We start from the raw sequence: 22,967 nt of genomic DNA, 5'->3' as shown, positions 1-22,967 counted from the left end.
TCACAGCACAGAATTTCTTCCTAATACGTAGTCTAAATCTACCCTTTTCCAGTTTAAAACCATTTCTCCTTGTCCTGTCACTTCACGTCCTTATAAAAAGTCCCTCCCCAGCTTTCTTGTAGACTTTCAGATACTGGTAAGCTGCTATAAGATCCCCCTGGAATTTTCTTTTCATTAGGCTAAAGAGCCCCATCTCTCTCAGTCTGTCCTTGTAGGGGAGGTTCTCCAGCCCTCTGATCATCTTCATTGCCCTTCTCTGTACCCACTCCAGCAGTTTGATATCCTTTTTGTGTTGGGGGCTCCAGAACTGGATGCAGTACTCCAGGTGAAGTCTCATTAAAACAGAGGGGAAGAATCACAACCCTGACCCTGCTGATCACACTTCTCTTGATTCAGTCCAGGACAGAGTTGGCCTTCTGTGCTGCAAGAGCACATTGCCAACATATGTTGAATCTTTCATGAACCAACACCTCAAATATTTCTCAACAGCTCTGCTTTCAACCTATTCTCCACCCAAACTGTTTCGATGCTTGAGATTGTTCTAACCCAGGTGCACTTGACCTTGTTGAACTTAATGAGCTGGTCATTGGCCCACCTCTCAAGCCTGCCCAGGTCCCTCTGGGTGGCATCCCTTCCCTGTAGCACATCAACTGCACCACTCAGCTTGGTGTCATCTGCAAATTTGCTGAGGTTGCGCTTGATCCTACTGTCCATGTTGCCTACAAAGACATTAAAAAGCCTCAGTCCCACCACCAATTCCTGTGGAATTGGACATTGAGCGACTGGCCACGACTCTCTGAGTGCAACCATCCAGCCGGCTCCTTATCCAGTGAGTGGACCATTGGTTTGATGAGTCATGTGTCAAATGATCTCAACAACTTAGAATGACACTTTTGTGACAGTGAAGTTACAGACAGTTTTTTCTGGAAGCCAGTCTCCTAAACTACTTTGTCAGCAGCATTGAGCTGCTGCTTAATGGTGGATAACGTCTTCCTATCCTTTTTCTTTCAGTCTGCAAAGGCATTTTTATTCAGTACCTCTACTTCCTCAGAATCTGTTGTTAAAAAGACTTGTATACTAAGCTTTTGAGAAGTCTAATGTACTCTGTAAATGCCTCAGATGTCTGAATACCTTTTAGCATTTGAATGTAACAGAATGCACTTCGTGCTTCACTGGACTTGTAAGCACTGCGTGTAGCAAATCAACTGGAGCATCAGCGACAGCTATCTCTATTAGCAAAAGACTTTAATTGCAATAGCTATTACTCACTAAACTGAACATTCAGATATACTCTTCATTGTGAAACTTGTTAACCCTGTAAATATGGAGACAAAAATCAAGGTTGGTAATTTATGTTTTGGCCTCATAATGTGTCTGAGTGCTTGCATGCTGTATGGTCAAGGCACTACTTGACCATACATCCTATTTCTTTCTCCCTCATTTCTGAACAGTGATTCCGTGGAGCCTACCCCACCTGCCACTTCAGTGAGGAATGTGTCTGCCAGCCATGAAAGCCCAGATGCTAAACCTACCCCCACCAACAATACCACATCTCCTTCAGCTCCCAAGCCAACAGGACCCCCAAGCAGTGCCAAGTACTCAGGCTGGCAGCCTCCAAGCCAAGCAGGTAACTTGCAGTGAGGTATTTTCTTGTTTGGTTAAAGAGCCTCAGAGATCTCAGTAAGATATGCATGATCAGATGTGTAAGAGCAGCAGCCTTCAAAGGGCTGCTCGTGTGTTTTGAGTAGAAGCAATTTTGTTTAGCAAAGGGAAGAACAGCACAGAAGCTCTGGTAAATGAGTATCCTTATGAAAGTAGCCTTTTAGATGTAATTGGTTTCACAAACAGGCAAAATCCAATGTCTCTGACCTTCTGTCAAAATTGTGTATAACAATCACATATGTACAAATACAATTTTAACTTGGTATTCCCCATATGACTGTAAATTCAACAGAACATATTCTTTGTGATTTCAAGGAGTATATCAACAGAGATATGTGTTCCCGAGTGATCTCCTCTGAAGTCAATGTTAAAAAAATAAAAAATAAAAAAGGAAGAAAAGACTAAAACATGAAAGTGGCTATGTATTTGGCATTTGAAGATTTTATTCATGGAGGATGCCAATGTTATCTAATTTATGACAAAAGGGTTTATTTACAGCTGGGTTCTTATAATGATCACTAGCATGGCTGTTGCATTTGAGTGAAGTTTTGTGACTAAAATGTTTGGAAAGCGTGCTTTTTTCCTTATGGAAGCTCCTGTCATATTACTGTATGCATTTCAAGAAATACAATATGTGTAATTCTGTATATATTTTTTCATAATATTATATGCAGTGATTTTAGGTAATCTCTTAATGTAACTTGTTTCTTAAATTGAATCTGTCTTTGATGCTGAACTAAACTTTAGTATTAATTTCAAAGGAACCGGGAAATCTGTATTACTAATTAAATTTAGACTGCAGATTTTCTGGTAATAATGAGATTAATACTATCAATTCTCCTTCTGAAAAGGGATGTAATGCTAAAATTCCTTTTTTCTTTTTTCTTTTTTCCTTAAGTTTTACTCTTAAAGATTTCCCTTCTTTAAAGTATACCCAGCCCAGAAAGGGATCTGCAGAGGTCATAGCATAAAAATAAAGATAAAACGTATGGTGTATAATGGAGTCTTTGGCACATATGGCTTAAAATTACTGTGAACCTGGTGACAAATAGACGTTTTGAACATGCAATACTGCTATGGAGCCTCGAGATGGCAATATGCTGTCATTTCTGTACTACCCTGTCAAACATCTTAAAGACAAGGTAAAGAATTACGTCAAATTTTGTTTTCTGACTTTGAGTTAGGAAAATCTTTTTAAAGTTACTTTTGATCGCATGTACTTCAGGCAAGCATTGTGGGAATATGATAATCCCTCATTTTTAGAAGTGACTGTTACATGTTTGGTGTGACTCCTTCTCTGTCCCACAAAGGGATTAATTTCTTTCATTTGCACAAAAAACAAACTAACTAACAACCAGCCACCACAATAGTCAACTTTGAGTTTCAACAGTACCACACCCATTTTCAGTATATTGTTAGGTATTTCACAGCAATTCCTACTATTGTGCTTTATCATTAATGCAAGTATTGTTTGAAATAACTTTTTGAGGTGCTGATGACTGCTGGTGATGGAGAAAGATAAGTAAGGATGAATTAAATTTCACTTTATTCTGTACATCTGTGGAAATCTGGGCCTCTGCTCTGGATGATTTGAAAATCTCTTCTTTTGCCTTAGGAGTATCAAGTAGATCAGTGAGGGTAAAAGCTAGGCATGCAGATTTGGTTGATATATGCTAGAAAAGCTCAAAAAATAATCCAAACAACTTCGTGTGATATTTCAGCATATTTTAAATATTTTTTTAATGTAGAAGTTGTGACAGAATTGCAAAGTCCACAGTTAGTTATTAGAACTTGTATCTGACTCTTGCTTTTTTCATCACTTTCAGGAATTTGCAGGTTTTACATGCATACATATTGAATCAGAATTTTATTTTAAAAAGTTCAAAGTTTATATAAAACAGCTTTCAAGGCATCTACGCTAAGATCTGGCAGTCCAAAATGAAGGTATGAACCTGCCACACTGGGAGATGCAACCAGGTCACTTGAACCCAAGATTTGAGCCAGTTATGATCAGTGCTGTTCCCCACAGCAGCAGGCACAAGGGAAGAGGCTGACCATGCAAGATGTAGGGTAACAAATACCTTTTTGGACAAACAAAGGTAGAGAAATACGGCCCATTCCTTGCATCCCTGTTGAGGATGATGTGCAGTGATAGAAAAGGTGGTTCTGAGAATATGAGAACTTTGTTGTCTTGCTTTATGCTTTGTGCTAGAAAACCTGAGAATATCTTGCCTCAAGTTCACTGCCAAAAAGGTGAAGTCATTACCTGCTTCAGAAATACCGAGGGAGCAAGAAATAAAATGTGCAGTAGAGAGAGAGATTGAAAACCTAATGCTTCTTAAAATGGACAGTCAGTCTGTACTCTTTCCTATTCATGGAGCTTCCTTCTGAAATGTAAATGTAAAATGGACATTTTGGAAATGTCAAAATGCCCTTTTTTTCTTCCTTCTTTTTTTTTTTCTCCCTTCTTAAATTATTTGGCTTCATTGGTCTGGAGATACCTTCATCTGCCCATGTGTGATGAAGTGATGCACTTAGCCACTCACTTGGCAAGCTTCTTAAGTTGAAAAAGAAGAAAAAAAAGAAGAAAAGAAAAGAAAAGAAAAAAGCAACATTTCTTGATTTCGCTGAGATTGTGACAGCTGCCTAGGATTCTGAAGCTTGTCCGGAGGTTCTAAAAGTTTCACTGCAAGCTGGGCCCATAGACCTGTCATGAGGTCACCCTTGGCTTTTTCTGTCACATGCTGCCCCAGTCACTCAGTAATGCAAAACTAGCAGTTAAAAGAGACCTAAACGTGGTTACAGCAGTGTTACAGCAGAGACTGATGGCAGTCTTTCTCAGACACGTATTTCACAAAAACAAAAATTCCCATGGTTTCATTGTGCCTAAGCTTGCTTAGTTAGGCTGAAACCAGCAGTCTGACAAGTAAAACCTTTTAATTAGCTGAGTATTTTGGTAAAATTAGTCAAATGTGGAAGAAAGACTATAACTGTTTCAGGGCGTATTTGGATTTCAGTCACTAATTCTGCTGTTTGTTTGCAGTCTGTGAGCTTGGCATTTCTTTTCAAGTAAAAATGCCAGCGCTTCATAGGCCAAGTAAAATTTGGCCTTGCAGGTTGTGGATCTGACAAAATTTTAAACAAATAGAAATATTTCCCTTTGAGTCTAATTGATTTCATAGTTGTAGCCTAGCGTGGGAAATAGGAATGAAGGCATAGTCTTATGCAAATGTGTATCAGTATGCTATTAATAATAGAAACTCCTTTGGAGTACAGTTTTGTAGTGCTAGTCATACTCACTCTTCTAATGAATATTGTACATAGTAAGTACTAAGTTGCTTCCATAGTTAAGCAGATATGTTACAGGATTTTGTTTGTGTCTGGGAAAGATGTAGTCTGCTGTTTTATGGCATAAATATTACTAGTGATTTTATTTATTAAGGTGTCCAACTACACATATTAGTCATTTAGTCAGAAGGCATCCTTATGCCTTTAGCTGGCATCTCCCTTTCTTGGATAGGCTATCAGAGAATACCCTTAATATTAAGAAAAGTTGTGTGGCTTCTTGTGTTTGGTTTTGGCTTAGATTTGTTTTTTTTTGTTTGTTTGTTTGTTTTTTTGTTTTGTTTTGTTTTTTGTTTTTTGTTTTATGATTATGCTGAGAGGTTTGAAAGTGCAAAAACTGTCTACAGTGTGTGGCTCACATAGTGAACTTGGAGATACCCCAGGCATAGGTTTTCTCAGTGCAGGTGTCAACCTTGATCCAAATGATCTTGCAGTGATAGCATCTATAGAGCTCAGTTATCCTTGATGCTGTAGAATGCTGCTTGCAGGGTATCTGTGAACACTTGTGCTAAACATGGGAGCACCATATGTTCCCTGATGGCAAGCTTCTGCCCTCCCCAGGGGAGCATTTGGTTTATTCTCCTGGGCAGTAGCATGAAAATTGTTTCAGATGTCTGTGCATCAGTGTGCCCTTCTCAAGCTCTCTTCCTTAAAATCTCTAGTGACCTCCTTAAAGAGCAAGATTTCATTTTTTTCTGTGAAACAACTTGGAGTGCTATGAGTGGTAGTGAACACTGAGAATGGCAAGAGCCAGTCTAGATCTTGTGATTGGTTCCCAACTTGCTGAAATGAGTGGAGTAATTTTATAAGGTTAAAATGAGATCTGTATTGTTGCCTGTAGAAAGTTTTCTGTGGGATGGTATTATGGATTAAAGGTGTTCTTTTTTTGCTGCTGTTTGTTTGTTTCGAGAGCATCTGGAAAAGATGTTCAGTTAGGCATAATTGTTCTACTATTCTTAGTTTTCAAATTCCAGCACATCACAATGTTAGTTACCCAGTATGAAAGTAACACAATACAGTGTCCTTTTCTGGAATTAAATCCTAATGTTGCAGAATTCTTTAGTGCTTTGGTAAAGGAAATGGTGGATAGCTACCCCACTCTTTCTTGTATGCTCACAGAAGCTGGGTAAACATGGTAAAAGCCTGACTTGACAAATCAAGTCTGATCTTTGACCTATTGGGTGTACAAGGATCTCAACATCCAGAGGAAGTGTGACATGTACATGATGAAGTGATGATACGCACCACAGTTGACAAGAGCACTCTTGCTATTTGTTGCAGTAAGTCAAATTGTGGTCACTACTGTGTGAAGTTTATTGGCTAGGGTTTATAGCAGACCTCAGTTTGTTTTTCTCAAGTTATGATGTTCCTTTTGAGCTTCCACCAGAAAGAGAGAAGATTATTATATTCAAGCAACAGCAACAAAATTCCCACCAGTGGCCTAGCACCATCACAGCCCACCAGTAGCCTAGATGCTCTGAGTTATTTTGCTATTTTGTAGCTAACTTTTGTAACTTATGCTGCACCATTCACCCTCTAGGAACGCCAAAGCATTTGCAGTCTTGTCACCATGTGCAAGCACAGGCACTGCTTCTGCCCACCATGCAGGCACTTCTTTGGTGAAACATAACAGCTGCTTCTCAGCACACTGTAACACCCCACAGCATCTTGAAAGGAAGTGAATAGCACCGTGTCAAATTGAAACTGTTGGGACAATTTAAGAAAGAGCACAATTATCCAATAAATACAGTTACACAAACTGGAGTTTGGCCAGAAGACAGACTGTCTTTCGGAATGGGCAGCAGGATCTTTGATGATCAGAAGTCAGGAGTGTAGGACCACACTTCTTATGCAAGATCACCTTCTTTAAGATGCTGTTGTCAGATATCAAGCTGCTGGCATGGTGCTGACCTGTGTGGGCAGAGCCTTGCTTTGCTGGTGGGCTCCAGCAGAACCATTGCCTGAAGTCAGTGTAACTGGAGGCCACAAAAGTCAGCAAACTTCTTGGAGGGGAGGGTTTGCCATATGCACTGACCTTCCTCCTGAGCATGAGGATGGAGTGGGAAGGGTTTGTGAAAGAAGCATCCAAAGCTTGCAGTGTTAGGTGACCAGCTAGCTGTTTTTGCTAACCTCCTTATTCCCAGGGTTTCTCTTAGCCCAATACCTCTGGGATATGTAATCCTCTTCCAGTAGGGCTGGTCAGACATGTCAGCATATTCTGCAATACCCGCAACTGTCAGTTGCCTAATCCTGAGCCAGCACATGTGTTAAGCACATGCTCCATTCAGCAGGGGGAACACACTTGGAAACTAACTGTAAGCATTGAAAAATTGCTCCCCAGGCAACTTTGTTTGAAAAATTCTGCTATTTCCTTGCAGTTGTTTTCATGTGTTTGATAGACTTGCCTTTACCATCTCTGGAGTTATCCTTAGCGTGCTGTCTTGCAGCATTTTTTTTTCTGCTTCCCAATCCCTTGATAATATTGGAACGTTGAAAACAGAATAAAATACAAACCTGCTCCTAGGTGTGACTTGACATCCTGTCCTGCATGTACCACCAGTTTGGGTCTTTGTGTTTTTCTTTGTGACTTAGTCTGCAAAAGTTTGTTAAGGTAAATGTGTCAGAATTGAGATCGTATCAGCCTTGGGATCAAATGGCATGGAGCTAAAGAGAAGAGAAATGGGGGTACTGAGATTTACTCTGCTGTGGCAAAATGCTTATACTTCCAGTAAAGACTTACTAAAGGTCCGTAAAGAAGTTGCCTGTAGCACTTTAACTTCATTTTTCTGCGCTTTAATAGTTATTTTCTCTACATGCACGTGCATTACAGGTTGCCCTGACAGGGTGAGTGAAGTCTGTGGCCTGTCACCTTTGTGTGGCAAAGACAACATTACCTTGTTCATAAAGTCCTGAGCTTTCTTTATTGTTATCCAGTGCCACTTTGTTTCCTTTGCTGAACAGGAGAATAAAGCTAGGACTAATTACTAGGGGGTTAAGGAACTGCATGCCCATTGAGGACAATGGTGTGAATATGGGGGAGAAACTGGAATAATACTTCAACTTAAGGCAAATTCTTATATTGTTGGTGAGCTATAAATGATCCAAAAATAATAGACAGTTCCAGTATTTTTCACTGAAAAAGTCTGTTAAAGTTTGTTTGCCCCTCTGCGATGCAGTTGCTGTTCATAAAAAAAAGAAAGACTTGTCCATAAAAGTGATATATTGACAGGTCAAAACACAAAAGCTTCCTGATTCTGGTGTATGGACTGTTTTTCTTATTAATTTTTCATCTAATCTAAATGATTATATTGTCATATGACAGCAAAGCACAGGAATTTATTCTTACAAGTTAAGTAATGTGAACTTGGACTTAGCCAAGCAAAACCCATTGTGAAACCAGAGTGATTTATAAATGTCAACCTTAATTTGATGGTAATGTGAAATTGTAACTCCTGCAGACATGGTGAAAACTAGAATATATTTTTAAAACTTGAATGTTGATATTTAAGGAGTGGGTCTTAGTAATGATAGAGATGTGTACTTTGTGCTTATTGGAGGCAGAATGGCCTACTACACAATACTGGATCTGCTAAACAGAAACTCACCTTTCTGTAACAAATTGATATTTTGAAGTTTTTCCTGTGGTCCAATATTGCTATTTCATGTGCTATTGCACCAAACTTTTGTACGCGTAAAATAATTGTAGGCACAAATCAGACAGATTCATGCTCTTTTCTCCAGTCATTAAAAAGGAGGTGGGGAGACTATTTGTCTCTGATTATTTCACACCCTCTAAGTGAGAACATTCACCAGTCTTCAAGATTAGATACTCATTGTCTTTGATTTCTTAAAAAATTACTAGTCTGTTGTCACAGACAGATTTGTCTGATAGTTTCTCCTTAATTTGCAGCCTGCACCATTGCTGTTGCCAACTCAGAATAGTGTGTAGATCATTTGGAAGTTATCATTAGTAATTGTACAACAAATGAAAAGTCAGTATTTCTTTGTCAGATATGGTCTTATCACTATGCAAGCATAAACATCAGCTCTATGAAAACAGCAGATAAAGGACCAGACTCTCCTGCTCTGCTCAGGCATAGTCAAGCTATCAAGGTCAAAACAGGAGCTCAGAATGAGAGAAGCAAAATATTATCTGCAGAAGGCCACAAATGGAGTTCTGAGCTGTCACTGGAGAGAAATAAAAATCTATTGTACAGGGGAATGAGGAGGGCTTCATTTTCTTTTCCTTGAGGCACATATTCAGTAACAGCTCTGCCAGTTGTGCCAAATTTGTGATGGTATGTGATGTAGCAAATCACAAGGAGACACACTGAGCAAGCCAAAACCACTATACTCATTTTAATTAAAGATCCTTTACAGCTAATTTAGTCGGAACCTTTGCAGTTGAAAGGCTGGTCGCTAGCACAGGAACTGGCCCCTGGAGTTTCAGAGATTGCTGAAATTGGGCCGCACTCGCACCTGTTGTGATTTTCCACGGAGCACATACCAGCCTTCACCAGTATTTAAAGAAATGATAATGGTTTAATCCTTCCTGTTCTGCCTTTAATCAGCGGTGGGCTTTTAACTTTGTGTATGCTTCCAAGACTGCAGCAAGCGAAGGGAGAACTGCTGAACATGACATTTTCCACGCCCCCACCCCCCTTTTTTTTTCTTCTTTCTCCTTCTTGCTAGTCCCGTAGTTTTCTCCATTTAACTTGTACGATTTCACGCAGGCCCGGGAATGGATAGGGTGTTATATATGGTTAATGTAACGAGCTGACAGCAGAGCTTTTCAGACGCGTTGCTTCATCCGGCCATCTGTTTGAGTTGGAGGAAAGAGCTGGAAGATTTCTTACTGTACAGATATATTAAGAGAAGTCAGAAAATTGGACATATGAACCTTTATATTTTCCATTAATAATACAGTAGTTTGATAGCAGTGTATAAATCACCGAGTTAGAACACTTTAAAATGAAGTTCTGGCACTCCCACCAGTTAAAGTAGCACTGTTATTTATAGATATTACATGAAGCCTGATGTTATGTTTAAGTGAGCGTTAAACAGTTCAGGCTGTTGTATTGTTGCTATGCACCAGAGAACCTCTGTCAAAGTGACTTTGGCACCGTTGCGTATCCGCCTTTCTCCCTTTGTCTTAAAAATCTTTTGCTTGTGTTTGTAGTTATCCATGTGTTCAGCAATGGAACAGCCTATTGTTAGTGAAACAAGGGCAAAGTCACACTGGGATTTTTAGAAAGAAAAAGCCAGTTCTCCACCTTGCCTAAAACTTTGTTAAATATTAAACTGGCCATACCAAGGAGTTCAGTAAAAACAAACATTGAGGGTTTGCAGAACTTGAACCTAATAAAGTAGAAAGTTAATAGTCAGGTATGGAGTGTTTTGTCTTCTAGAAAAAGCAGCTATGACAATGCACAAGTGGAAATCAACGGTGCTTTGAAAGGTTTAACTAAAGAGAGAATGAAGGTGCAGGCCTGCAGAAACTCTAAAATTTAACCACAGAGGTCTTTGCTGTGACTTGAAGAGAGCGTGAGCCTCTCTGGCACTCAGGGTGGAATTGATCTTGACTACATATATAATTCCTATGAATTGTCATGTTTTGATTATAATGTATGTATTTTTTATTATATACAGCTCTAATATTTCAGAGCCCACCTGCAAGTTGCTGCATTCTATCCTACTGCGTGCCAGAAAGGGTCAGAAAATCTACAGCAAGATGCTGTGGGGCATACAGCGTTGATCTCTGTCCCCTCCCTGTAGGTCATCTTTTGAAATCACAAGCCTGTGAGCACTTTGCCAGAGCTTGGGTACCAGCTCTGTGAGAACAGAGCTGCTGGCAGATCCAACAGTATGTATTTCTCCTTGTGTGCTTGGTCTTTTCATCTTTTCATTGTTGAACCTGTCTACTCATTTTTAAAAGAATTTGGAAGCATAACTACCACCTTTCTGCAGCCTCTTCCTTACAACAAATCTGCAGTCCACAGTATTTCCAAAGGAAAGCATCAGTTAACAGCAACCCATCCCCAAGCTTTGATACCAAAGGGAGAGAGTAAAAAGCAAAGTATAAAGCACGAACTGCGGGAGGGCTCATAGTGATGGCTGGAGTTGAGAGGGTGAGAGGCTTAGGCTGAGTGTGAGAATTCGTACCCACCTTGCTATTACTTGTGTGCCATAGTAAAAGCTCTGTTTGCAAAGGAAAAGCCTGTGGAAATTTTTAGGGGCTGATGTTTTTCTTTAAATGATGCCTTTGTGTTTGAAAACTAGAGGATCTGTTTAAGCAACCAAAAGTTAATAAGTAAATAAACAAGTTAGGCTTCTTCCACAGTAAAACAGAGCTTAGAACCAAATTCAGTCTGAAAAGTTTCAAAGGGAATAGGGAATAAAACAGGAAAAAATCAGAAACTCTAACAGTTGTCTTCCTCCCTGTAATCCATGCAATCTTGCTTGATATAAGAATTGACTAGCTTTTAAACAAGGAGGGCTAGTCAGAAAAAATCAGTGTTCACTCTGAAAGAGAAAATATGCCTAATACTTGAAATTCTGTAACACCAGGTTGAAGAAAGCTTAAAAACAAAAAAAACCCCAAATCATATAGATCATAAGCAGGCAACTATTAGTGTTACAGACAAACAATAACAATAAAAACCCACTCACCTCTACCAACAGAAAATGCTCTTTTGTGTTGCAGTGAGAGAGATAAGCCTTTGCTAGAATTACTGAAGTGTTAATGGCATGCTTCTGGCCTACAGAAGGATACAAGTGGTCAATAAAATCTGACTGCAGGCTGGTGTTCAGATGGTAATCATGAAGATAAGAGTCTGAGGCAAATCAAACAGCGAGAAAGAAGGAAGAATAGATAGTGGAAAAAAAAAGTCTTGTAAAACAACTGTAGGAGTTTTACAATAAGAAAAAACAACAGTGTAGTGTATGTTCTGAAATAGCTATTAGTGTACATTACTGGTCTATTTTCTGGTTTGGGCATTGAGCTTGAGTTCATTCACTTCAATTGAGATAGAGTGGGTTCACTTTCCTTCACTAGTCCTCAATGCCCAAATTGTTATTGCTTAGGCCACAGCAATACAATACTAACTTGCGTATTTTATAGCATGGTTCATGCATAAGAGAATTTTTATTTTATCATACGGTCATTGGTAAACCAACATTGTCTCTCAAACTGATGAATAGTCATCTTCTCCTCTAGTATGCTCTAAGTAATTCAGGAATTACAGGTGATTTGTCTAACAACTCTTAGGAGAGTTTATACAGATAAATCCTGATTAGTAGTGATTTTAAAGCTGGGCAGAGCTCCAAGAAGCGTCATTCATGAATACAACATTAATAGAAGCAGTAATGAGACCAAAGAAAAGGAAGCGATTGCGGTGTTTATACTTATTCTTTCTTTAAGCAAGCTGAAGAGTGGTTGCTATTGTTTTTTAACTACGTGATGCAAACAAGAGCAAGATGTTTTGGGATTCAGCAGATAAATGCATGTTAGCAATATACTGGAAGTTACATTGCAATTTGATTTATGAAGAAAACAATGTTAAAACAGGTTTTGTTTTAGTGTGTATTTTTTTTTGTCTTCTTGTGAAATAGGGCCTGAAAATTAGAAGGCAATGTGTGAAAATATGAAAGTGCTATTAATCTTCAAAACCATTCTTCCACCATTCCCATTTTTATATCTTCCTAAGTTTTCAGGTTAGCAGCTATTTATCTAGAATGAACTACAGTAGCAGAATGACTTGTTCAAAAGCACATGCTTGTGAGGTGCATATTTCTGAATACTTTCTACTCAGTGATGCTGAATGTCTTTATACTCAAGATGTTATTCATTAATTATATATTATACATAGATGGTAGTCTTAATATTAAAAACAACAACAACAAAAACTAACAACTGGGAATATGGAATGCTTTTTGCTATTTCAAATACTGAAAGGCATTAAAAAAATATATCAGTCTTAAAATAACCTGATTTGAGAAATTTTGGTGAACCAGCCAGTTAGACAAAATAAGTGTGTAACTGTTATATTGCTTCTTCATATAGAGGAAAAAATAAGAAAAAGTAGGATATGTGGATTAATGCCAGGCATAATTACAGTACAAAAGCGTTGGTGTTAAAAAAGGCTCTGTTACCTTAGTGCACAGATGTGGAGGAGGATAACCTTTTTTTCCTTTTAATTAGCATTCAATGAATTTATTTTATTTAATTGTGTAGTGTGCAGTAAGAAAATTCAACAGACAGTGCAACCTCTTAGTATTCATTCTGACTTAAGTTTATCTGTGAACTAGTATGCTGCACTGATCTGAGCAGGGAAAGGCATTTGCATCTTTTTGAGAGGGTAAAGGTAGTGTGAAACAATTTTTCATCTTATCCCTGGAAGATGACTTAAAAGGTAAGGGTGAAAGCACAAAGGTTAGCACAAAGGTTAATGGGTCCACAAACTCATTATTTTCCATAAAAAGTATTGGTGAAGCAGATATCCGCACTGTATATTACAATGTTGCATCTTTGCAACAGAAGCATTGTCCCATGCTGTCAGACATGTCTGTAGTTGCTTGGTTGTTACTTTCTGACCAGTCACATCTTAATATCTCTTTTTGATTTACATGGCTTAATATGGTTGTAATAAAGCCAGGACACAGAATAAACAATCATGGTTTTGCTTGCCTCTGATTACGAAAAAGACTCTATGGAAACGTGGGGTTGTTTAGTGTCTTTTGTTGGTGGTGGTGGGTTTTTTTGACTTTGAAAAAGAATTCTCCACTGACTGGAGTAGCTACTTCCATAACCATCTACTGCTGTGATCTGTGTGTTACCAAGCTAGACGTATCTGTAGAGGAGAAAGAAAAGCAGAGAAGTGTTTCTTTCTTCATCACCCTTGGCAACAGGTGTCTATGCATCTCATTTTTGTAAATGCATTTTTCAAACTCCGTAAAAGCTTATGCCTATGACCTTGAAAAACAGAATGCAAATGCAAGTCTGTGGATGTATACACTTCTGGAAATATCTGGATTTTATGTCAGAGACAAAACTTTCCTAAAGGGATGTGAACACTGTTGTAATGCTTCAGATTGTCAGTTTTTAGTGAGCTAGCCTAGTGTTTAAATTTGATTTAGAAATATGTTTTCCTTACACAGTACTGTATTTTAAGTTTCTATGTGTGCTATGTTGAATGTATATTCTTATTTATTCTGTTGGTAATGATGGATGATCTTTTCTACTTAATGTAAAATGTTTTGAGCAGCTATATCGTATTTTCTTGTTTTTGTTCATACACTGATATTCTTGGCTTTGGGTTTTGTATCTGAAGCAAAATAATGCCTTCACAGGCTGTACATTCTTTCACATGTTGAAATTTGTCCACTGCTTTTACAAGCTAGCTAAAACTGTTCTGTGTTATTTCATAGGTGTTCTGTAAGTCTTACTGGTGGAGGAGGAAGGAAAAATGCCAGTTTTATAATTTGTTGCTTTAAGTAGGCAGGCATACACCAAGCTGGACAAATTCTACCTGTTGCTTGTATTTCAGAATCATTTACTTGGTACTGAAAGACAGTTTCTAAATACTTTCGGCACTCTTTTTGCAGCTCCTGCCAGTGGATGGACATCAAACAGTATTAAAACATTTGGAACAACTGCTCCAAGTCAGAAGTTTGAAACAGCTTCTCAGCTAACAGAGCAGGACACATTGGTTCAGAGGGCAGAGCATATTCCTGCAGGAAAGCGTACTCCAATGTGTGCACAGTGCAATCAAGTCATTAGGTTCGTATCTACTCATCTGCTCTCTGATATCAAAACTTTGCTTTGCTTTCATTGATTTTGATTCCTCAGTCACAACAGTTGTATGGTTCCACTTCCTTAACGGAGAACACCAGTTTTGTAAGTGGTTTATCTAGAAAACCTAAGAATGAGAGAAAATTATGGAGGGAGAATATTGCAAATGTTGGAAAACACCAAAAACGTTGCGTCACATCCTTGCCATGCATTTTATAGAGATTTAGAAAGCTGGGTGGAGTAGGGCAAAAATAAATGCAAAAGAAGAGTAAGGTACTTAGTTCTCACTTTCACATTGTTGCCAGTAAAACTGGAAAATGAGCAAGCTGGAAACAAATGAGAGTACAGGGAAACCAAATGCAAACTAACATCACAAAAGCCAATTTATTAACCAGAATTTCTAAATGAGAGGAGGAAAGATAGCAGGCTCCAGCTATACAAGGTAAGTAAGGAATACAGTTTTAACAATTGCTAGGATTGGTTTAGTTATAACTTGCTAATACATTTCAAGTTTCAAGGGTCTTTGTGGGCTCTCTGGCATTTGGGTAGTTAGTGTCCTTGACTTGTATAATATCAATGGAAAGGATTAATCAACAGAATACACAAAAATGAGGTTGCTAATTGACATAAATTTTGTTCAATCTCCTAGATATTCTATGTTTAGTCAGAATTTCATATAGAGGAAGAAATGACTCTTAGACTGCACTGTTCTGTCAATGAGTTTTGAAAATTAGATGTGATTATCGTAGCACTTTTCATGTCAGTGTGCAAATCCTCCTTGATTTTCATCTGACTGGGATTTTGGAGGGATTGTTAGATGATTATTAATATATTAGGTGAAATATATTCTTTTAAGATATCATCTTTGTTGTTCTGTTATCTGTGCTGTTGAACTGCAAGAGCAAAGTAATGTACTGTAGTATTTATTTTTTTTTCCACCTGTGTTCATGTTTTCAGTGAACAACATAGGAAAGCATGCACTATATTTCACCATGGTTAAAGGAAGAAACTTGTTTGATTAGAAAAATGATACGTATCTATAAGATGTGTAGATTTCACTCAGCATAATAGAAAATCAAGCTTTCTATGATGGACTTTTAAGGTTTCTTGAACCCTTGCTTGAACTCTGCATCGAAAATTCATCTGGCTGATCACTTCTTTCTAGGGTTGAATCAAGTCCAACTTGCTGGCTTCCATTAGATATGTTCCGATATTTCACTACTAGCTCCATTAACAAAAGTTAATTTAGGGGATTATTTGCTAACTCTCCTGTGGAGTTCTGGAGAAGATTTTCCTATTTTAATTCAATATGACAAGGGAATAAAAATATGCTATCTCAACGTCTTTGAAGCAACAGAAAAGGAAAAAAAAAAAAAACACATGAATTTTGAATGCAAATGTACATGATCTCCAATCCTGATCTTATGCTTCACTTCAAAATGAAAGATTAGTATCAAAAAGGCCTTTGCACTTTTTGGAAGAGATTCATCTGATAATTACCATATCCATTTTTAGCAGTCTGACCTCTTTGTTCTCTGAGCGATGGAGAGCTTTGAATTCATCTAGTAAGTACTATGTGAGAAAACGTATACTTTCATTTTTGCCATTAACATTTCCATTTAAAAGTAATACGAACACAGCACTTATACAATATGCTGCATCTTTCATGCAGAAACTTCAGAGCCTTTTACAGAACCTGTAGTTTAGCAGGGTTTGCTTTTGCTCTGTACTGTAGGCTCTCACGGCACAGTCCACCTATCACTCCTGAGTGCTCTTCTCAGTACTTAAAACACAAGCTGCTGTTCTCTCCTTTAATCACCACTGAAAAGGAAATGAGCTTCAGCCCTGCGAGTATGGGAGTGTAGTTGTCTAGAAGCAACCTTTGTTCTTTAGTGATCACATATGGAGAAAGGAATGAGCCCTACTTGACAGTACTTAAACCATTGTCACCTACTGAAAGTGACACCTCTTTATGAATAGTAACTGATACTCATGTTTTTCCCTAAATTGTTGTCATTGTTTAAATCTTAATACTTCTTCATATGTTAAATGCCATCTCAATTATTAAAAGCAAGCATTGTTTCATTTGTGGATGAGTTTTCATGTTAATCAATGTTAATTATACCAAATGTTCACAGTCTACAGTGAATTTGAAAGATTGCAAAGGCATTTTGGTTTCAAGTTTTATCATAATTACAGTTCATGCCCTTAGTGGTCATGTTACCTATGAAAAGGTAGGAGGAGGATTAAGTGACACTGCACTGTGCATCTGTTTTGAAGCCAGAATGTGTTGTGAAATTGGTTACTTTACACGAAGGAATTGAATGACCGTGGCTAGTTAAGCCAAAACCAAAGGCATCTGATAACTTTTTAATATATCTTTAATTATTGATACAGTGATTGTATGAAGATTTCAAGTTCTTCCACAGCTTCAGTAGGTAAGCTTTTGTTTCCGTGTCTGTAAGTATCAAGTTGGAGGCAAACTAAATTTCTCTTGATCTACTTGCTGCGTTAGTCTGATGAACTCCTGACATTTTCTGATGAAGACTTCCGGTTATCAGGCAGTCTCACCGAGTGCTTCAGTGCAGAGTTCACTCTGCCTTTTAAGTCCAAATGTGTTTTCCCTGTATCTAGTCTGAGAATATTTCTTAAGTGTGTCTGCCTCTGAATGGTGATTTGCTTTTGTCACCTTTTCATGGATCTTAATTATCTTAAAGGGACTAGGGAAAAAGTACAAATGGTGCTTCCCTTCAGCATCTTCCATACATCCATATCCCATCTCCATGTATGTCATTATATATCATGATATTTTCAAATGAGGAGAAAAAGAATAGTTAACTACAAAACAATTGGCCTCACCAATTCACCAGATGTGGAAATCCTTTTGATCTTTCTACCACCAAATTTCAGTTCTGGGTTTCTATCATAATCAAAGACACGTGAGAAGCTAGATTATTACCATACTAATACATCATGAACATATTGATAAAGTTATACATAGTTACAAATGGAAAAATACTGAAATTATCCTTACATTCTTTGTACATTACTTACTTTTTATTCCAATTTGACCCTGTTTCATTGCTACATATGGGACCCAGATGTTATACAAGGCTACCAAATATGTGTACCTAGTGATCCTTCGGGATGTAACAGTATGTAACTACTGATGTAAATACACCGGAATCTCTTAAAAAATAATAATAATAATAATAAAGTTACTACTGTTTGCCTCCATCTGTGGGTTTGGTTCATGTAGTCTTAGATGGTAATGTCAGCAGTTAGCATTTGAAGCTAGCTTGGAACGAAGGTGCATTCATAGCCAACTGTTGCTAGTTATGTTACCATTCCTTATCATCAACTGGAAGCAAGATGTTTTTTGAGCTCCACTTGTAAAATTTGACTAGTTTACTAAAAGATAGTTGACAGAAAGGGGTTGTTGTTGTTGTTTTGTTAATGTACATGAAAGGACAAAGTCATTTGTAGTCATCTTCCTAGCATTTCCTGCTCTGGGTACTTCCCATCAGGGTGCATGGCTGTGCCAAATTAGGCATTTTAACTCCTTTTTGAATGAAAGCAGGGAAATAAATTCCTTTGATAACTGAAAGTTATCGTTTTGATCATGAAAGTATGCAGAGACCAGGAGCACCTCCAAGTTCTGAATATCATGTTTTAGTTTTTTACATGGCAGGTGTTTATTTTTTTCCAATTTTTTTTTTTCTTCCCACATGCTTTGGGGCAGCTTTTAAGTAAGAGGCATCATTAAGCTGCAATGTCAGTTTGACATGTTTAAACTATGGCCTGATTAAAAGTGAAATCACATTTAGAAAGTGCTCCTCTGGACACATGTGCAGATGGAGCAAGCCTGCTAATGGAACACCTAGGAAACATTGTGCAGGGCACGGCCACGGCTTCCTGGGGACTTTTGGGAATGAAACTCTGTAGATGCACTCTTGTGCACTTTTCGTCTGGGGTCCTACATGCTGTCTTGAATGGCTAACCTCAATATGTCAGAACTGTAAACTGTGGAGAGCTAAATGTTGCAGATGTTGTAAAAATTCCTTCCCTTCTGGTCGCTAGCATGCTTTCTTTCCATTTCATAACTAACCAGGCCTATCATTGCAGTGCAGATGGCCAGAAACTCAATCCTGCCTGTAGCACAGAGAGAGCCTCTTCAATGTCAGTCCTGTCTTAATGAATCTATTAAATTAGCCTGTGCTGACACTGCACCAGGAGAGTGCTTTGTTGTACACAAGGACTTGTATTGTTTGATCGGTACATAACTGAAAGGGCAGTGATGCAGAAAGGTGCTTGTATGGCAGCAGGAGGGTATCAGGTTAGGTCAGTGTTTGCACTGTTCAGGCATCCACTGGGATCCCCAGGCTCACTCCTTGAGGGCTGGGAGCTACTCCAGGAACTGTTTCACTGCTTTCTTTATGCTAATCAGAGGTAAATGGAAGAAACTGCTTCAGTATCATCTTCGTTGCAGCATACACATGAATCTGCTTCAGTCTTTCTGTCTTTGACTTCTCCTCCTGTTGAAAATATATGACATTCTCCAGAGAAAACATAGAAAAGAAAGAAAAATAATTATCTGTTCCTCCCAAAGGCATCACTTTCTGCTCATTTATTTTCTTATCTAACGATCAGCACAATCCTGGAAACAAACTTTCAGGTTTTTGTTTCTATTGTTGTCATTTCTTTGCTCATAGGAGAATGTTTGTCTTATAGAAAAACATCTTTGTTTCTTAATCAGTTTCCAAAATTGTTTAGCAAATAGGGTGGTGACACTAGCTAATACTTAGCACTTCTTCTGCAGTGAAGTATTAGATCAGGAAAAAATCCTGGCTTGTTACTGTAAGAATGGTATCTTTATTAGTGGTATCACAGAAGTGTGAAATTTGATGCAAGAAATGACTTGAGCCACAATGTTCACTTAAAACACAAATTCTGAAAGGTTGAGTGTTGGTGGGACTCAGGAGGCACCTCATTAAAGTAAATATTTTTGGTGAAGAAATTAGGCATGCTGATTATGTTTTCAATTGAATGCTGATGCAGAGATATATGCCAGAGAGTTGTGACTTAAAAACTAAGATGTTTGTTTGCATAGAAATGGCAGATTTCATTTTGTGCATTAACCATATTGCATTTGCTAGTGTATGGGAACTGCTGAGTCACGGCCTGAACCTCTGATTAATCACCTGAGGTGAGCCTTGAGTCAGCCAGAGGAGCACAGGTGAAGGCAATTCACCTGTGCTGCCGGAAGGGGTGGAGCCAGGCTCCACCCCTCCTGGACCTATTTAAGAGCTGGCTACGAGAGGGGAAGGATCTCTTCTGGAGATCCCCTCTTTTGGTATCTTCTGGTGAGCTCAACCCAAGGGTAAGCTCTTCCACTTACTCTCTTTTTGTGATCGTTGTCTGCTTTGCCTTACTCTCTTGATTATATTGCAATTATAACATCTTGATATCTATTGATTATACACAATTATATTGTTACTATAACATCTTGGTTATACAGCTAGACGAATGCTTTGTGTTTGGGGGAAGGGGAAGGGAGAAGAACTTCTGTTCTTGAAGAAAATGGTCCAATATTAATTAGCTTCTGGGGAAAACAAACAAACTCACAAAAAGCAACTGAATGGTCTATCTTGCAAAAAACTTGCTGTATAAGGACAGCTACGGAATTTTTGTTTTACAAGAAAATGTTGTAATTGGCTCTCAATGGAGTCAAGGGTACTTTAACATTTGTGGCCTTGATACAATTACATGCTGGAAGAGAGCTGATGGTATCACTGAGTCTGTTTGCAGTAGGTAGAAACAGCTGGGAACATGGAACAATTTTATTTTTTCTTTTCTTTTTTTTTTCCCTTTTCCTTAGTAGCCACTTCAGCATTGTACTCAATGCAATACTAAAACAGGATTTCTGAAATGCCATGAAGTGAAAAGAATTAGTTGTTACTGGGGTCATGGGTCTCTGGGAGATAGTACCATGCGAATAGCACTAGTTGACATTTGGCACTTTCTCACAATCCCATCCAAGGGAAGAGGAGTGGAGCAATACCATATTGTGAACAGTGTGATGGTGTTGCAGAGGTAAATTAGAAGCTTCAGCAGGAATCACATCAATCACTTCAATGACATTTGCTAACTAATCTTTTCTTCCTAACCAGAGGACCTTTCTTAGTGGCCCTGGGGAAGTCATGGCACCCAGAGGAATTTAACTGTGCTCACTGCAAGACTTCCATGGCTTACATTGGATTTGTGGAAGAGAAAGGGGCTCTGTACTGTGAGGTCTGCTATGAGAAGTTCTTCGCACCTGAGTGTTCCAAGTGCCAGAGGAAGATCCTTGGAGTAAGTGATCAGTGGCTAACCCAAACTTTAGTGAGAGCATTAACTACTGTGTTCGCTGCATCTCAGTAATGAAATTCTTAGTCTGTATTCCTCCAGATGTACCCTGGCATACCTCTTATGTTCCCATCACATATGGAGCGTGTGTATATAAATATATGTATATATTAATTGTTGAGCCTTTTCAGTCTCTCTCTAATGTTTTGATAGTGGTGTAGTCTCATTTGATCTTTCAAGTTAAGCCCCTGTTTTCATTAATCTGTTCTGTAACTGTTTGCTATTACTAGATTTTCTTCAGCAAAATGCTTTTAATTGGCAGCTCTTTGCAGAAAAAATGGAAAAAAAAAAAAAAGGAAAATAAATAATCCTCCTTAACCAAACTGGACGCTGGGAAAACACACTGGTTGGCTAGACTTGAAATAGTGAAATATTCCCTATGGTAATGCTAATAGAAAGATGTATTATCCCACTCGGCACTAATATTACTAATTTGAGCCTGCCAGCTCATTGCTTGCTGCTTTATTGCAGAAATTGCGTGTCTGTACTCTTATGCAACTGGGGTTATGCAGGGCCTTGGCAGCATGGTTCTCAAGTCATATTTGGCGTTATATTGTCTTCCAAAACAGCACAGAGCAGTAATAATTTTCACTCGCATGATAATTTATGATTAACTATTCACAGACTTCAGGAGATGTCAAAGATACTTCTTCTCATACTTCAGGGGACTGTTGTAGGTAAGATCCTAAGATGAAGAAGGGGAACAAATGAGCTGTTAAATACGTGAGGCTCCTGGTTTTTTGGTAGGTTTATGTAGAATTGTTTCTGACAAATAAGGAAATGCGCCATAAATAAATCGCTATATACAGTTTAATATCAGCAGAAACTGCATGCACAGTGTTCAAAGTAGCAGTAGGAAGCAAAGTATTCTTGAAACGTACCAAGTGTGGAAGCACTGTCACCACAATCTAGTCGTCACATCAAAATAATGTGTTAATAACTCTCTTTCTAATCCCCACAGGAAGTAATAAATGCTTTGAAACAAACTTGGCATGTTTCCTGCTTCGTGTGTGTGGCCTGTCATAACCCCATCCGCAATAATGTCTTCCACTTAGAAGATGGTGATCCCTACTGTGAGACGGGTAAGAAGTAACATAAGCAAAGATTAATGCAGCTGTGCAGAGAAACAGCTTAATAAGGTTTAAAAAATAATATTAATTCTTTTTTTCTCAAGCTTCACTTTGGTATAGAAGCGTCCTAGCAAATTCGTATAACTTTGGAATTTCAGTTTACGCTAACAACAAATGTAGTAGACACTTTAGTTTGCAGTGAGTTTCTTTTGCAGAAAAGATGGTAAGAACATATTCATTGGTTTCAGTAGGAGCAGGCTTCTTGTCACTGGTTTTACTTGTTGTTTCTTTTAAGTTCTCAACTGTAGGTATCGGTGATACAGCAAAGCATTTTAAGTTGATTTTCTGGTTGGCTTTAAAATAGTTGATCTGCTTATTTACTAAATGAGCAAATATCTGTAGAGCAATGTGCTTTTCTTTGAATAGCCTTATTCACAGTGGGGAGGCTACTTCCAAGAGCAAGCAGTCTGCCCAGGAAGTGTTTGCAGATTCAGTGAAACATAAGGTTAGAATAAAAATAAAAAAGTAAATAAGGACACCGGGAGAAAAATACAGTGATAGGAGTATAGCATATGAAAGCCTGTTGAGCAGTAATGTGTGAAAAATGTGGCAAAGAAATTCAGTTTTTTGTTTTTGTGGGTTTTTTTAGTTTTGTTTTGTTAGCACTTCCAGCTAATTGTATCTTCCTACATGAT

General features: G+C 38.3%; 1 protein-coding gene across 6 annotated transcripts in view; it reads left to right on the top strand.

Annotated features, from left to right (window-relative positions):
• The window catches only part of PDLIM5 (PDZ and LIM domain 5), a 116,904-nt gene that overhangs the window by 86,936 nt on the left and 7,001 nt on the right, over window positions 1–22,967 (top strand). For all 6 annotated transcript variants that reach the window (XM_042811637.1, XM_042811634.1, XM_042811636.1 and 3 more), the window contains 4 exons: window positions 1,452–1,627; window positions 14,611–14,785; window positions 20,968–21,148; window positions 22,164–22,284. In XM_042811637.1, coding sequence (XP_042667571.1) covers window positions 1,452–1,627; window positions 14,611–14,785; window positions 20,968–21,148; window positions 22,164–22,284 — 653 coding nt within the window. The remainder of the gene's footprint in view (window positions 1–1,451; window positions 1,628–14,610; window positions 14,786–20,967; window positions 21,149–22,163; window positions 22,285–22,967) is intronic.

The sequence above is a fragment of the Centrocercus urophasianus genome, unplaced genomic scaffold, assembly GCF_019232065.1.
Source record: "Centrocercus urophasianus isolate 14NV4802_14NV808 unplaced genomic scaffold, USGS_Curo_1.0 seq_13, whole genome shotgun sequence".
Lineage (NCBI taxonomy): Eukaryota > Metazoa > Chordata > Aves > Galliformes > Phasianidae > Centrocercus > Centrocercus urophasianus.
Note: the sequence above shows the minus strand (reverse complement) of the source record. Positions and strands in the feature narration are given on the sequence as shown.